Source organism: Tupaia chinensis, unplaced genomic scaffold, assembly GCF_000334495.1.
Source record: "Tupaia chinensis unplaced genomic scaffold, TupChi_1.0 Scaffold000067_1, whole genome shotgun sequence".
Classification (NCBI taxonomy): domain Eukaryota; kingdom Metazoa; phylum Chordata; class Mammalia; order Scandentia; family Tupaiidae; genus Tupaia; species Tupaia belangeri.
Genome location: NW_006159526.1, coordinates 2,046,784 through 2,063,600, shown reverse-complemented (window position 1 = coordinate 2,063,600; position 16,817 = coordinate 2,046,784). Strand labels below are relative to the sequence as shown.

The 16,817-nt window shown below is 40.6% G+C and overlaps 1 protein-coding gene across 3 annotated transcripts; it reads right to left on the bottom strand.

Annotated features, from left to right (window-relative positions):
- Nucleotides 1-202: 202 nt before the first annotated feature.
- LOC102471335 (zinc finger protein 226) lies at nt 203-16,757 on the bottom strand. Of its 3 annotated transcripts, XM_006142048.3 has the most exons (6): nt 16,617-16,757; nt 16,047-16,103; nt 12,597-12,657; nt 5,322-5,448; nt 4,074-4,166; nt 203-2,982 (listed from the first exon to the last, which is right to left on the bottom strand). In XM_006142048.3, exons 3-6 carry the CDS (start codon nt 12,609-12,611, stop codon nt 758-760), a joined length of 2,460 nt encoding a protein of 819 aa, XP_006142110.1. In that variant the 5' UTR covers nt 12,612-12,657; nt 16,047-16,103; nt 16,617-16,757; the 3' UTR covers nt 203-757. The 3 variants fall into 3 exon arrangements, with proteins under 3 accessions (XP_006142110.1, XP_006142111.1, XP_006142109.1); XM_006142049.3 differs by lacking the exon at nt 16,047-16,103; XM_006142047.3 differs by lacking the exons at nt 12,597-12,657; nt 16,047-16,103; nt 16,617-16,757 and adding an exon at nt 10,918-11,617.
- Between the last annotated feature and the right edge of the window lie 60 nt (nt 16,758-16,817).

Genomic DNA, 16,817 nt, shown 5'->3' with positions numbered 1-16,817 from the left:
AATCATCACAGGACAATGCCAAATTAACATAATGTATTACAGTTCTGGTTTTTTTTTTTTTTTAAGAGATTGTTTTTCTATAGAGCACATACATTAGCTCAAGACAGAAAGCAAGAAATCCCCCCAAACCCCAGAGGATGGCCATGCCACAACCCCTTCTCCAGTCTCCAGATCTGGGGCACACACGTGCCCAGTCTGAGTTTTAAGTAGCCAGGTCCAGATTGAACCACAGCCAACAGAGTGGGAGTTTGGCAATGGAACCATTACACCACTTGCTGGTACCCAGTTCTAGCATTTCCTTGAATTAATTTTATTAAGGCTACTTTCAGGTTTCCGGGTCTGAATACACATATATTTTGGCAGTGATCTCAACATAACTTTCAAATACTACACATCTTCCCATTTACTAATTTAATAAATACTAAGTACCTCTGAAGTACTCAGCAATGGGGAACTCATGTAGATTCAGTAGTGAACAAAATCTCTGCCTATATGAAGTTAATATTCCAGTAAAAACTAATTTTGGCATGTCCATCACACTTTTGTAAAAGGTATGACAAAACTGGACAAAAGGTCCAGGTTTTGAATGAAGGCTCTTACAAAACCAATTACAAGGGTTTTCTGCTATGGGGTCTATACCACTGGGATGTGAAAAGTTAGGGCTGAAGAACTGACTTTAATGAGACAAATGATTATTTTTCTTTTGAGACTTGATTAATAGAAGAACTCAAGTGACTCTCGAGCATTAAAAAAATAATCATTTTATAGAACTTTTCTCCTGTGTAGATCCTCTGTTTTTACAACCTCTATTACTTTTATAGGATTTATCACTAACATGGGTCCTGTGGTGAATTGTAAGATTAGATCTCCAACTGAAATTCTTACCACATATTTCACAATTATAAGGTTTCTCTCCTGTGTGCACCCTCTGATGAGACTGTAGTTGTGAGGACCGACTAAAGACTTTACCACACACAATACATTTGTATGGTTTTTCTCCAGTGTGCACACTCTGATGAAGCTGAAGACTTGAGGCCTGACTGAAGTACTTCCCACACTCCCCACATTTATATGGTTTCTCTCCTGTGTGGACCCTCTGATGCATGCCAAGATTCAAGCTCCATTTGAAGCCCTTCCCACACTCCTTACATTTGTATGGCTTTTCTCCAGTGTGGACTTTTTGATGGGCTCGAAGTTGTGCACTCCGACCAAAGCTCTTCCCACACTCGTCACATCTGAATGGTTTTTCTCCACTGTGGATTCTCTGATGGGCCAAAATATTTGAGGCCTGCCTGAAGACTTTTCCACATTCCTCACAAGTATATGGTTTCTCCCCTGTATGGATCCTACAATGAATTTTGAGATCTGCTCTACGACTGAATCCTTTTCCACACTCTTCACATTTGTAGGGTTTCTCACCAGTATGGATCACTTGGTGATTCTGAAGGCGTGAACTCTGATTGAAGCCCTGGCCACACTCCTCACATTTATATGGTTTCTCTGCACTGCGAGCCTTCTGATGTATTTGAAAGTATGAATTCTGACTGAAGCCTTTCCCACATATACGGTGAGCCTTCTGATGTATTTGAAGGTATGAATTCTGACTGAAGCCTTTCCCACATATCTCACACTTATAGGGTTTTTCTCCAGTATGGACCACAAGATGAACTTGGTAATGGGAATTCCTCCTGAAGCTCTTCCCACACTCCTCACATTTGTATGGTTTCTCTCCAGTGTGGACTTTCTGATGGGCTCGCAGATTTGAACTCAAAGTAAAGCCTTTACCACAGATGGTACATATATATGATTTCTCTCCAGTATGGACTCCCTGATGGGCCTGAAGACTTGAAGGCCTACTAAAGCCTTTACCACATTCCTCACATTTATAAGGTTTTTCTCCTGTGTGGACCCTTTGGTGAATGTAAAGATTTGAGCTACAAAGGAAGCCTTTCCCACACTCCTCACATTTATATGGTTTCTGTCCTGAATGAATTCTTTGATGGGACCGAAGATGTGAATTCCGACTAAAGCTCTTATCACATGCATCACATTTAAATGGTTTCTCCCCAGTGTGGAGTCTCTGATGATCCTGAAGATGAGAGACCTTACTGAAGGCCATCCCACATTCTTCACAATTATAAGGTTTCTCTCCGGTATGGACTTTATAATGAGCATTAAGTGTTGATCTACGACTAAAATCTTTCCCACACTGCTCACATTTGTACAATTTTTCTGTCATGTGAATTTTCTGATCAGGATGTAGATGTGAACTCTGACTGAATTCTTTATTACATTCATCACATTTATGTCTTTCTCCCACATGAACTCTCTGATGAACACTAAGAACTGAGCTAAAATGGAAGCTTTTCCCACAATCAATACATGTATGAGACTTCTCTCCTGTGTGTAACTGCTGATGAATATCAAAGCTGAAGAGATCACTGGAGATTTTGTACTCATTACACTGGTATGGGTTCTCTCCTTTATAATAAACACTACAATTCTCACCAAATGCTGAAATCTTTGTGCTCCCTTTTACATAATCATTGTAAAACTTTTCACTTTCGTGCACTTTATGAGCATTATGATGATGTGAAATCCAATTAATGGAGTTAGCATCCTGTTTACATTGATAGAATTGATTTTTCAGGGAAATTTGCTTATATGTATCCTGATAATTCTGTGACTTAGTCAGAAAAGTATTCTGGGTTCCTGAAGTTGGTAATTCTGGATTTCCAGTATCTTTGGGACCATCTACTTTATGATTTAGTATACAGTTCTCACCTTCGGAAATTTGAATAGATATTCCTGCCCAATCCTGGCAGGGGGAATCACAATGTCTATGGAACTGAGAACTATTTATCATGGAGTCCTGACACCTGCTTAAGTCACTTGCAATTTGTTGCCAGATTTGCCAGCAAGAAAACTCTTCATGAGATCCTTTGTCTTGAATAATCCTTAACTCATCTTGATTGTTCTCTCCTGTAAGGACAAACAATTCAGAGAGATAGGCAAGTGAAAAAGATAAGGTTGAATCATCCAGTGGTCATTAAAGTCTCATACTTTATTCTAAGTGTAAAATCTTGAACCTCTGAATAAAGTTTTCACTTGTACATATGAAGTTTTTTCTGGTTTACATACTAATAGAAACAAAGAGACAGTCTACTAAACTCCCAACCACTAAGCATTGATGAAACTTACTCAAAAACACAATTATTGACATACTATCTAAAACTTAAAAAAATTCTGTGTGTGTTTACCATAACATAGTATCACTATAAAACGTTTTATAGTGTTCAGTTTTATTACCACTGTCCAGAACAGTGCCTGGCAATTAGTAGGTGCTCAAGAAATGTATGCATGGCATGATCCTGTAAACTCAGGAACTCAGGAAGGTGAAGGCAGGAGGATCATGAACTTGAAGCTAGCCTGGTCAATATAGTGAGACTCTTTCTAAAAAAGTCTGGCATGAGACATGCACCTATAATCCCAGGTGGGGACTGGGGGGAATGGAGCAAGAAGACTGTAACATGGCAAAATCTTGTCCTAAAAAAAAAAAATTAATTAATTAATAAAAAGAGCAGAGGCCTGAATGAAGGAAAGGAGGAGCCAGGAGATTACAAGTAAAAGACTATTCCTGGCCAAGAAAAGAACATATAAAGGGCCATGAGGCAGAACAATTTTGGTAGGTCTGCAAAACAAGGAGGACATTATAGTGGAATATACTAGGTAAAAAGGGAAGGACAGGAGGTATAATCAGATGGCTATCAGAGAATGAAGAACAGATAGTGCAACTCTCTATCACTGCTTTTATTGGTTTTTAATCTAAAATAAGCAACAAGAATTTTGAGTAGAAAAAAAGGAGAGTGGACCTATGGTTTTAAAGGATTATTTTGGTTGTCATTTAGAGAATGGGTTGTAGAAGGGTAGATATGGGGTAACCAGCATGGAAGGTGTTACAATAATCCAGGAAAGAAATCTGGAAATTTGAACCAAGTGATGGCAACAGGGGTGGTAAGAAGCAAAACTGATGGAAAGTTAACTAGAAGAATATGCAATTGCATGGTTCTTACCTAAATCTCTCCCTCTTTGGGTTGCTGTCTTTATCATCCAAAGTTTCTCTTTTCTTTCTATATGTGAGATATCTCGTTTGAAGAGTTGATGCCCTATGAATATGTGAAGTCAAAAGTTTAAAATGAATACTCCAGAGCTGGATTTTTCTAGAAATTTAACTACATATTCAAAACACTTAAAATAGTGATTTTGGGGGACCAGCAGTTGGCATAATGGCTATGTTGCTGGACTCCCATGTAATCGACTGCGCGTTTGAGTCCCCAACCCAGTAGCTTAAACTCATGCCAGGTGCATGTGCGTGTGTGCCCAAGATCCCGAGAGGAGAATGGAGGAGAAGGGATTGTGAGGTGGCCAATTCCCCTGGGGGGGGGGTGACTTCTTGCTCTCTGTCTCTGTCTGTCTTTCTGGTGAGCACATGCACCCTATAGCAAAAACCTAAAAACAAACAAACAAACAAACAAAACAGTGATTTTCAAATGTCTTAAAATAAATCATGAATAGGCCAGTCTATGATGTAGTGGTTGAGGTAGCTGGATTCCACATGGCTGACTGCACTATTTGAGTCTCAGACAGTGGCTTGAAAAACACACTGAACATGTGTGTGTGTGTGTGTGTGTGTGTGTGTGTGTGTATGCCCAAAATCCCAAAAGGAGGTAAAAATGGAGACAGGATTGTGGTATGACCATTTCCCTTTGGAGGATTTTTTTGCTTTCTCTCTCTCCAATGACCATATGTACTCAGGCAAAATTAAAAAAAAAAAAAAAAATCTTACTAAAAGGATTCAAAAAACTGGTTTTGGGGACCAGCAGGTGGCGTGGTGCTTAAGGTGCTGGACACTCCCACATGGCTGACCACGGTTCAAGTTCTGGACCTGGCGGCTTGCTTCTTTCTCACTTTCTCTCTCTCTCTCTCTGTGTGTCCCTCTCTCTGGTCAAATTAAAATAAAATAAATGAATAAATAAAATTAAATTAAAAAAAAACCCTGGTTTTGTAATTCACTAACAGGCCACGAGTAAAATTTGGAAATAGATAAGGTATACAGCAATACACTGTCCATTTACAGTTCTTTTATAAAACAAATTAAAAAGACTTGAAATACCCTGTTCAGAAAGATCAGGAACATCCTGTCTCTCTATCCTGCTGGAATTAGGAAAGTCAGATCCCCATATTCAGGAGTCCATTTCAAGAGACCTAAAGTTTTAAAACTCCAAGGCCACAGAGATACTCCAAAAGGAGGCTGTCCTCACCCACTGAGACCAGGTTCCTGAAGTTCTCCATCATCACATCTTGATACAGCTTCCTTTGGGCAAAGTCCAGCAGCCCTAGCTCCTCCTCAGTGAAGATCACAGCCACATCCTTAAATGTCACTGCCTCCTATAACAAATACACATGACATCAATCTTACACCCAATATCCACGAGAAGAGGGGCAGCACTGAGAAACTGGGGAGGGTGCATGGGAAGATGCTCTGGCCATGTGTAGTAGCTTTTCCAGCCCTTCTCCTTTTATTTTACCAGAGTCATATACTGACTTTCCCCAGTCTTACCAAAAATGCTGCTATAGCAAAAAAGCCTTGGTATATTTACCTTATTCTTAGTGAGTACTGTGATAAGAAAACTCCCTAGAAATCTGTTACATTATGAACTAACATGGTTTTATTTTTTTGGACCAGCAGATGGCATAACTGTTACATTGCTGTACTCCCACATAATTGACAGTGGTTCGAGTCCTGGACATGGCAGCTTAAAATTCATGCTGGGAGACAAGCATATGATGTAATGATTACATTGCTGAACTCCCACATAGTCAACTGTGCTTTGAGTCCTGGACCTGGAAGCTTAAAACTCACACCAGGCACATAGCCGTGCATGCCCAAAATTCCAAGAAAATGGAGAAGGGATTACAGCATGGTCATCCTCCCTGAGGGGTTATTTTTCACTGACTGTCTCTCGTAAGAGCATATGCCCTGTAGCAAAAATCTCTCTCTCTTTTTTAAAGAATTATTTTATTTAACTTTATTTGCTTATTTATTTTAATTTGACCAGATAGGGACAGAGTGAGAGAGAAAAAGCAGGAGAGGGAAAGTGAGAAAGCAAGCCACCAAGTCCAGAACTTGAACCACAGTCAGTCATGTGGGAGTCCAGCACCCCTAACCACATCACCTGCCGGCCCCACAAAATCTCTTTAAAAAAATAAAAACTCACGCTGGGTATGTGTGCATGCGTGCCCAAAATCCCAAGAGGAGAATGGAAGAGAAGGGATTGCAGCATGGCCATCTCCCATGGGGGTGATTTCTCCCTTTCTGTTTCTCTCTGGTGAGCACACGTGCCCTACAGCAAAAATCTCATTAAAAAAAAAAAAAAAAACACATTTTCCTTTTAACTAGCATTGTCAGTACACCCAGAAATGTTTACCAATTTAGTTCCAACAGGGTCTGATAGTACCTGCCTTCCTACTGAGGTACAAGCCAGGTGAACAGTAGTGTTAGATATGGAAATAAATTAAAAGGACGTGCCAGGTCTCTAAATTCAAGGCTTTTTTTCTCTTTTACTTGGATGAGATATCCTGACTCCAGTTCCTTGGTTTTCTCTGCAAGCTTCAGTAAGTGCCTCACACTTCATAACCCCTCTTTTTTTTTTCAATAAAAAATAATTGTATTTACTTAGAAGTATTCAGAATGTCAACAAAACAGCTGCAACTTTTTTTTTTGTAATTACAGAGTGGTATTCAGATAACAGAACAATTATTTTGTATAAGCTACATCAGAGACAACTGAAGATGAAAAAACTACCATCCCCATATATAACCAGTTTGTGCTGTGCACCAACAAGAACCTGCTTTAAATTTCCATGCCAATTTACAACCCCCATACTGTACCAGGCAAGGTTAGTGGCTATTGAAAATACCACCAGGACAGGGCTATCTAAAGACATGAAGATAAAACCAAGTAGCTCCTCATACAGTTGCTCTGAAGTATAAATGCAGCAACAGAATGCAAGTGCCTGGCAAATCCTCTAGTACTGCTAGACTTTTAAAAGTAAGGTCACAAAGATCAGGCAATATTAATATTACTTTGATTTAGAAAGTACATAAGGGGAGGCAGCAGGTGGCACAGTGGTTAAGGCACTGGACTCCCATGTAGTCGACTGCTATTTGAGTTTCAGAACCAGCAGCTTGACATACGCCAGGCTCATCTGTGTGCATGCCCAAAACACTGAAATGTGAATGGAGGATAAGGGACTGAAGCATGGCCATCTACCATGGGGAGTGATTTATTGCTTTCTGTCTCCCTGGACAGCACATGTGCCCTACAACAAAAATCTCTCTTAAAACACACACATACACACACACGCACACACACACACACACACACACACACAAAGGAAAAAAGATAAGTAAATGAAATACATACAGGTATAAGAAAGACAGAATTTAGTTATTTTAGTGAGAAAATGTCTAACAATATTTGTTCTGTTAAATCCTATGTACTATGCCCTATTTGAATGTTCTATCAAAAAACATCTGAGGCACCAGATATACCACATACCATTTCAATTCTGTGTATCTAGTATGTTAATGATTGAAAGGGTGGTCTTTTCAAAAGTGATTTTTTCATAAAAAAGTTAAATGTAGAACTGTCACTGTAGTGTTCCTAGAACAGTAAAAATCCTAAACAAACTGTCTACTAGGAAATATTTTAAAAATTGAGTACATAAATTTAATGAAAATATGATATAGCAATTACAAATGAATGTTATATGCACATTCTCACTTACATGTGGAAACTAAAAAAGATGACCTTATAGAATAGATAAGAGTGATTGATTACTACAAACTAGAAAGGGCAGAGAGAAGGACAGAGAGATTGATTAATGGACATAAACTTACAGTAGATAAGACAAGGTGTAGTGACATATAGTACAATGGAGTAACTAAGTTTGACAATAATTTATTGAATATTTCAGGTTAGCTGAAAGAAAGGACTTTGAATGTTCCCAACACAAAGTAATGATAAATGTTTGACATGATGGATATGCTAACTGACCTGATTTGATCATTTCACATTATGTTCATGTACTAAAAAACATTACACTGTACTCCACAAATATGTACAATTATGATGTCAATTTTAAAAAACAAAAAATAAAGAAAGACTGTAACATAATATTAAACTAAAAAAATAAACCACAATTTAAAATTATGCCTATGGGGACCAGCAGTTGGCTCCCAGCAGGGTACTCTCAGTGATGGTTAAGGTGCTGGGTCCCACATGGCCAACTCTGTGGTTACAGTCCTCGACCCAGTAGTTTGAAAAACACTCTAGGCATGTGCTGAGCAGTTGGCATAATGGCTATGTTGCTGGATTGCCATGTAGTCGACTGCAGTTTGAGTCCTTGGATCCAGTGGCTTAAACTCACGCCGGGGACATGCATGTGTGCCCAAGATTCCGAGGGCAGAATGGAGGAGAAGGGATTGTGGCGGGGCCATTCCCCCTGGGGGGGGATTTATCGCTTTCTGTCTCTCTGTCTCTCTCAGCCAATACGCACTACACCCAACCCCCCACCCTCCCAAAAAAAGGAAAAAAAAAAAAAAAAAACTCCAGGCAATGTGCATGCATGCCCCAAATCCCAAGAGAATGGAGAAGGGATTATGGTGTGGTCATCCTCTCTGGGAAGTGATTTCTCACTCTATTTCTATGTGTCTCTCTGGAGAGCACACATGCCCTCTGGCAAAAATCTAACAACACCATCATCATAATTATACCTAACTATTTATATGTTATGAATACATATAAATACATGTGATGAAGGGATTACAAACATAGGAACCAGCAGATGGTTACGTCACTGGACTACCATGTAGTTACCATGGTTTGAGTCCTGGACCTGGTGGCTTAAAACTCACATTGGGCATGTTTACATGTATCTCCAAAATCCCAAGAGGAGAATGGAGAGGAAGGGACTATGGTGTGGTCATCTCCCCTCGGGAGTGATTTTTCATTTTCTGTTTCTTTGTCTCTGTCTCTCCAGTGAGTACACATGCCCTATAGCAAAAATCTCTCTCAAAAAAATTTATATGTATATGTAAAAATTATATATATATATTTATATATACACACACACACACATATATATACACACACACATACATACATAAGACAATTTGTAAGCAGAGAAGTCATAATAATGTTTGTTTCTATTAATTTTTCTATTTTATTTGTAAAACTTTTAAAATGATAAAATAGAGAAAGGACAGTGATGCACTGGTGTAACATGACACTCTGCAAGGCAGATCCATATAAAAAGGTTGCCAATCCATGCCCAGAGACCTCCCTGAGTGCAAAGATCAGGGACTGCCTAAAGTCCTGGGAATGGATCATGGCATTAGCACCCTGTTGGGGGGTGCTATAAACCTCTATCTCAGAACAAATAAATAAAACATCAGGGAAAAAAATAACAAAAACTAAATCCCAAACCACTTAAATTTAAAGGAGACAAAAAAGGACCTGGCACTTAAGAGGCCTTTAAAATACTGATTCTTTTTTTAAAAGACTTATTTTACTTTATTATTTATTTTATTTTATTTTATTTTTGACCAAAGAGGGACAGAGCGAGAGCAAGAGAGAGAGAAGGAAAGTGAGAAAGCAAGCTGCCAGGTCTGGGATTTGAATCATGGTCAGCCATGTGGGAGCCCAGCACCCTAAACCACCATGCCACCTGCCAGCCCCAAAACACTCTGATTCTTTTTGAACGACAAAAACCTGTACTGAATTTGGGAGTACTAAAAGAGTAGGCCAGGCAGTGTCACTGCGATTAATGCAGCTAGTTCCCACGTGGCCAACTGTGTAGTTCAAGCCCCAGACCTGGTGGCTTAAAAGACATGCTAGGTGCCTGTGTGTCCATGCCTAAAATCCTGAAAGGAGGGAGAAATGGAGAAGGGATTGTGGTATGACCATTTTCCATGGGGCTGCTTTTTCACTCTCTCTCTCTCCAATTGAGTGCAAGTGCCTCTAGCAAAAACAAAACAAAACAAAATGAAACAAAACAAAACTGGTATTTTTATGGGCTGGCCCCATGTCACAGTAGTTAAGCATAGTGCACTGAGAGTCAAATCCCACACGGTTAACCAGGGTTTGACTCTCAGCCCTGGATGGCTTGGAAAACGTGTGTGCATGCAAGAGTGCCAAAAATCCTCTCTGTCTGAAGACATGGATAAAGGGATGTGGCAGGACTACCCCATTGGGAGATATTTTCTATTTTTATTATAAGTGTGTGTACCTTCTGGTAGTTAAAGAAAAACAATTATTTAGATAGCATTTTTTTCCTTTTTGCCTTAGGACATGTACACTTGCCGGAGAGACAGACACAGGGAGAGGGAACATGAGACATCACCCCCCTAACCCACCTGGGAATGGCCACACCACAATCCCTTCTCCTTTGTCCTTCCAGGAACTTGGGTATGCATGCACACACGCCAGGCTCAATTTTCAAGCTACCAGGTCTAGGACTCGAACCACAGTTGACTATGTGGTGTCATTCCAGTGACAAAACCGTTATGCCATCTGCTGACCCCAACATAGCTTTTTTTTTTTTTTTTGGTAAATTGCCTGTTTTAATGACACCGTGGATATGTGTTTACAGAATTCACATAGCTTATATCGTACCGTAACAAACAATTATGTTATACACATAGGACAGTTTAACAGTAATAATCTGTTTAAAATGTTAAAGAATACCCTTTGTAAGTGGACAAGGTTGTGTTACACATAATCTGTACTAAAGTCATAAACATCATCCTCTTCAGTCACTTTATCCAAGATAAAAGATCTTGTAGACTGGTTACCTGGTATGGACTCTTCAGGCTGTGCCACCCATGTCTCTTCTGTAGGGGATGTGTTTGAAGCCCTTTCGTCCACTTCTGCATCCACACTTTCCTGGTCACTGTTCATGTCTTCACCCTCCTCCTTTTCCTCCTGTTTCTTCTGTTTTTGTTTTGGCAATCCTTCAGGTATATCCTTTTCCTCTGTTATCCCGTTTGTCATACCCAAGGACTGGAAAAGGATGCTATTGGCTAAACGAGGACCGCTGATGGCTTGTTTGCTGTGTGCGTTGTTGTTTTCCAGTTCTTCCAGATTAAAGCCCCATTTCAAGTCTGCCATGAAACTCTTATTAAGATGTGGAAGAGGAGTCCAGGATGTGGGGGCATGCAATAGTAACCTAAAGAGGCACATATCCACTCAGACCATAGCAGTTTAGCAGCATGTTTAACATTTGGGCTTCCCCCTTTTTGGTGTAGACCTCTTCTCTGAGCAAGCATAGTGAGAAACTCCAGTGAATCCTTATAGTCTGGGCCATTGTATTTCAGTACTACCTGTCGAGTATCAGCCTGGGAAAGGATGGCACTGGCAGCCTCTACTGGCCTTAGTGCTTCAATACTTGCTGAACTTCGTAGAGCAAGTGCAGCGGAGGAGTTAAGTGGAGAGACAATGAGGCATGGACTGTCTATGACTGTAATCTGTTTGTCCAAGGGGACAACCTGCATGCTCCTTCTACGTCCCATGGATACACCAACGTCGCATATCCTTTCTTGTTTTAAGCTATTGATGCTCCTGCTTTTCCCCACATTTGGGAAACCAATTACTCCAACCTGAATAGATTTGCCAGATGTCTCCTGAAAACGTCCTAGAAGTTTCCAAAGTCCTTCTTTTACAAAGCAGACTTCACTCTTGAATGGAGCAGCCTTCTTCTTTACCTTGGTTATACTCCTTTTGTCCTTCTGATGTGTCGAAGCTCTGAATACCACTGTTGGCAATTCTTTCTTCAAATAATTTAGCCAGCTCTCCAAATTCTCTCTCGGTACCAGATCTGATTTATTTAATACAAGTACCAACTTATTCTGTCCACTCTAGACAATGGTTTCTTCTACCTGAGGACATCTGCAACCGAGAGGATCTCTGGCATCCAGTACCTCTAACACGACATCTGAGGCCTCAATCACCTTTTTAAGTTCCTGACAATATAGCTTCTTTGGGCTCTGTTTAACAGACTTGGTTCTGTTCTTAGTCTTGCACTGCCCAGATTCCTCCTTCACGGGTTCCATATCAGATGGCTTAACATCAGGGTTGGCTTCAACTTTTCTTTTCTCTTCTTGTTCCTTCTGCCTGTTGAGTTTCTGCTGCTGTCTGAGTTCTTCAAGCCGCTGTTTTCTCAGCTCTGCTTCCCGAAGAAGAGCCTCCTTAAAGGGAGCACTCTTTGGAACTCCTGGGTCTTTCTTAGGCTTCTTATGACCCCGTTTTTCAGTTTCCTTCCTCAATTTTCGATGGTGCTCTCGAATTTTTTTTTGGATCTTATACCGCTTATGGCAGGTCATGCGTTTACTTGCTTTCTTTAATTTCGGCCGCTTCATGGCAGTTGTGGAACCTGTCCAGGCGGCAGAGACAGGAGAAACAATGTGCCTCGGCGGGCGCCACGTGTGAACTCAACATAGCATTTTTAATAGTAAGAAAGATAAATTTGACTCACCTTGAATATACTCATTTTTAAATTCCTCTTTTTGGGGAAGCAGAGTCCTAAGATGGCACATCTAAGAAAGGAGAGAGAAGTCAATGGAAACTGGGCAAGTATGTTGCTAACCCACATGGTCTCTTCTTGTGGATTAGCAAAGTTGATCATCCCCCAGGGTGGCTGCAGTTGCTTGTGGCTTGTGGGCAGAACACAACATGAACAGCAGAGATCTCTCATCTTCCTTTTAGTAGTAGTTCATACTGTGGCTGCACCAGTGTGCCTGTACTTCCACAGCAATAATTCTTACTCTGGATATGGTATAAAATGAGACAATATAAAAAATTGGGCTCTGGAACTAACAAGCATCTGTTGAAATCCTGACATGGTTACTCATTAGCACCATTATGGGCGGGGGGGGGTTAACATCTCTCTGCCTCACTTGTATCTGCTGCAAGTGGGGGGGAGAATAACAGTATCAATCTCATGAGATTATTGCAAAGTAGAAAGCTAAGGTTTCTTATTTCTTTGCAACTGCAAAAATAAACAATAGTCTGTGGTCTGAAATTATACTTAAAAGTATGATGTTTAGGCCATGACATGGACATTTAGGTGGAACCCATATGGCCAATGGTACAGTTCAAGTGCTGGACCCAGTAGCTTAAAAATCATGCCAAGCACGTGTGCCTGCATGCCCAAAATCTTGACGGGAGTGAAGAAGGGATTGCGGCATGGCCATCTTCCCTCAGGGGGGTTATTTCTCACTTTCTCTCTCTCTCTCTCTGGTGAATATACATGTCCTATAACAAAAGATTAAAAAAAAAAAAGGTGTGGGACAAGTAGTTAGTCTAATGGCTATGTCGCTGGACTCCCATGTAGTCGACAGCAGTTCGCATCCCAGACCCAGTGGCTTAAAACTCACACTGGGCACGTGTGTGCGCGTGCCCAAGATCCCAAGAGGAGAATGAAGGAGAAGGGATTGCAGCATGGCCATCCCCCCTGGGAGGTGATTTCTCGCTTTCTGCTTTCTGTCTTTCTGTCTCTCTGTCTATCTGGCGAGCGCACGTGCCCTATAGCAAAAAAAAAAAAAAAAAAAAACTCAAAATAAGGTATGATTTTTCACCAATATAATATTGTTAAGATAACTGGAGATCACAGGTTAATGCTCTGACATGTGAAAATATCTCATAACTTCTGAAAAGTCTCCAGTTGTCATTCTAGGAATTTGCTTACCTCAACAACAAAACCTAAGATACTCCAATAAAACCAAAAATTGGGGGGTTGGCAGGTGGCATGGTAGTTAAGGGTGCTGGACTACCACAAGGCCAATGGCCATTCGAGTCCCAGACCTGGTGGATTGCTTTCTCACTTTCCTTCTCTCTCTCTCTCTCTCTCTCTCTCTCTCACACACACACACACACACACACTGTCCCTCTTTGGTCAAATCAAAATAAATGAAATTAAATAAAATAATTCTTTAAAAAAAAAAACAATTGGGGTTGGCTCCATGGCACAATAGCACAATAGTAATGCACTGTTCAAAAGAAGTTGGATCTCATGTGACAAACACAGTTTGAATCCCTGCCCTGGTCAGTCTGAAATATGCCATGCACGTGTCCAAGATCTAATGGACAAAAGACTGGAGGAAGGGGATTGTGGCTTGACCAGACCCTGGGTGGAGTGTTCCTCTTTCTGTCTCACATGCATGTGCTTATGCTCTATCCTGAATAAAGAAAAAAATGTTTTTAAGTTGACAGTCCATACTCAACTTAAAAGAAAAAGGCAGGTGTCTGAGTTCACATTGTTGTAAGTGATGGAATGTATAATAAATAAATGGATGAGAAGAGAAAGCTCCTCTACAATAGAACACAAAAACTAAAAGTGTAAAATTAAAGATAACTAGAAAATCATCAATGGGGCCAGTCCCATGGATGCATAAGGGAAGCTGCACCCTATATGGCTGATTGTGGGTCAAACCACGCTGGTGGTTTGAAAAACATGCTGAGTGAATGTGCGTGCATGTTCAAAATCTCAATGGGATGGAGAAATGGAGGAGAACGGATTGTGGCATGACCATGCCCCATCGAGGATGGGAAAGATACCTTCTCCTTTTCTATTTCTCCTTTTCCCTCTCTGTCTCTCTGGTGAGCATATATATCCTCTGGTAATTTAAAATAAAACAGAAAGAAAAGAAAATCATGAATGGATACTAAAATCTGGTAAAGTTTGGTGATGAATAATATAACTACATAAACTCAAAGTAATACTTGCAAAAGAAAAAGATAACCTGCCAGACATCTTAGTTAAAAGAAGAAAGCTGACAACATCAGTAGGGCAACCCCACAAGCTAACATTTGACACAACTGATGCACTGAAAAAGATGCCTCACCATTTCTATGGCATCTCTGCTAATTTTACATAGCTGAATTTAATCACGAACAAACAGTCAAACCAAAACACAGGGACATTCTACAAAACAATTTGCTGGTAGACTATAAAAAATAACAATCCGAGGAATCAGTAAAGGTGAGTAACTAAACAAAAACTAAGTACAATGCACACAATTAGAAAGGCCACTGACTTGGAGGGAAAAAATTGCTCTTAAAGACTTTGGAAAACTGAAATTTAATATGAACTATGGATTAGATAACAGTATGTCATCAATGTAATTAATTTCATTTTGATCACTATCTCTAGCTTATTCTCAAATGCATCAGCAAAAAAACAGTAACAAAATATAAGCATGATAAAGCTATGAAAGAGGAAAAAATAACACTAGCTCTGACAGCTAAGAGCAGCCACAATCAGAACTTGGTGCTTCAACTTAGTAAAAATCATACAAGGCCAGTGTATGATCATACAAAAGAAAACAAAACAGTATTTAACACAGAGCAAATGCGAAGGGGTGGACTTCAAAATATTTGTGGAAACTGCATATTATAAAGATACTACACATGGATTTCAAAATGTTTTGCACCAAAATAAACTCATATGCTAATTCTATTTTTTCCACAAACCTTCAGAAACCCCTTATATGTTGCTTCTATAATAAAAACATTATTTGACATAATTGAGGCAACTGTTTTTAAAAACTCAAAAGAGCTACCCATATCTTGCTCTCAAGGTTCCCACTACAAAGTCCCAAAGTATTTTTCCGAGATATTTGCCAGTTTCCTCTGGCTCAGTAAAATTACACGAAAGAGATTATGAAATCAAGTATGGGCTCAGATTACCTAGATTGGGTGATCCTGGACAGATTAGGCCCCCCCCCCCATCTCAATTTACTCATATTTACAGTAGGAAAAAAGAGCAAAATAACTTCAGGAATCCACTGTGTGGTAGAAAAGTCTTCACTAAACCCTTAGACTAGAACTTAGCAACTAACGCTTAGTTACTGCTCACACCCATGTATATCACCTACACGTTCAACTCACGTGACTATCTTTATAAAACATAAAGTACAAGTCTTACTCAAGCGGAGGCTTTGCACGCGCCTCTTCAGTGCAGTGCTTTTTTGCAAAGTCAAGGCTGGGAAAGAAAAAGAGGTTGTGAAATACCAAGATTGTGTCTCCATCCCCGATCAACAGCTACGCCAGCCCCTAGATAGAAGCAACTTAACCATTTAGAAACAATCCCCTTCCTCCCAAAAGGTAGAGTCAGGGGCAGACCAGCTCCCTGGGCTCAGAAGACCGCTGCGACAAGGGCGTTTCTAGGAGAAATAAAGTAGCATTGTAACAATCCACGTGCCAGGCAGCTGAACTTTTGCACTAACTCGTTTCCTCCTCCCAAACATTATGCGCATTAGAAAGGTTCTGCTTTTATTTCCTTTTTACAGAACTGCGATCGAAGGCACAGAGGGGTTCACTGACTCCGGTCTGATGCCATATTACGTAGCAGGGCTAGCTTGCACGTGGGGAAGTTAGGTAGGAGGATCCGACAGTCCCCAAGACTCTCAAACACAGCACAGCACAACCCCAGTCCGCCCCTGATGCAAACAAGCTCCGCCCAGGGAAACGCAAAAGCGGCTAGCGCCCTTCAAACCTCTGCTTTTGGACTCTCCTCCTTTTTCTCCGCTAGTGAAAGACCGTTAGCTGTTGTCTTCAGGAGCAATTTCAAGTTCGGAGGTTGCTGAGGAACAGACCCGTGTCCCTGTGACCACGGGAAAGATGGCCGCTGCGCCGTCCTCCCGGGGCGGAAGTGCCTGCGCCCGGCGGGAGCTCCTGAACTACATTTCCCAGCACC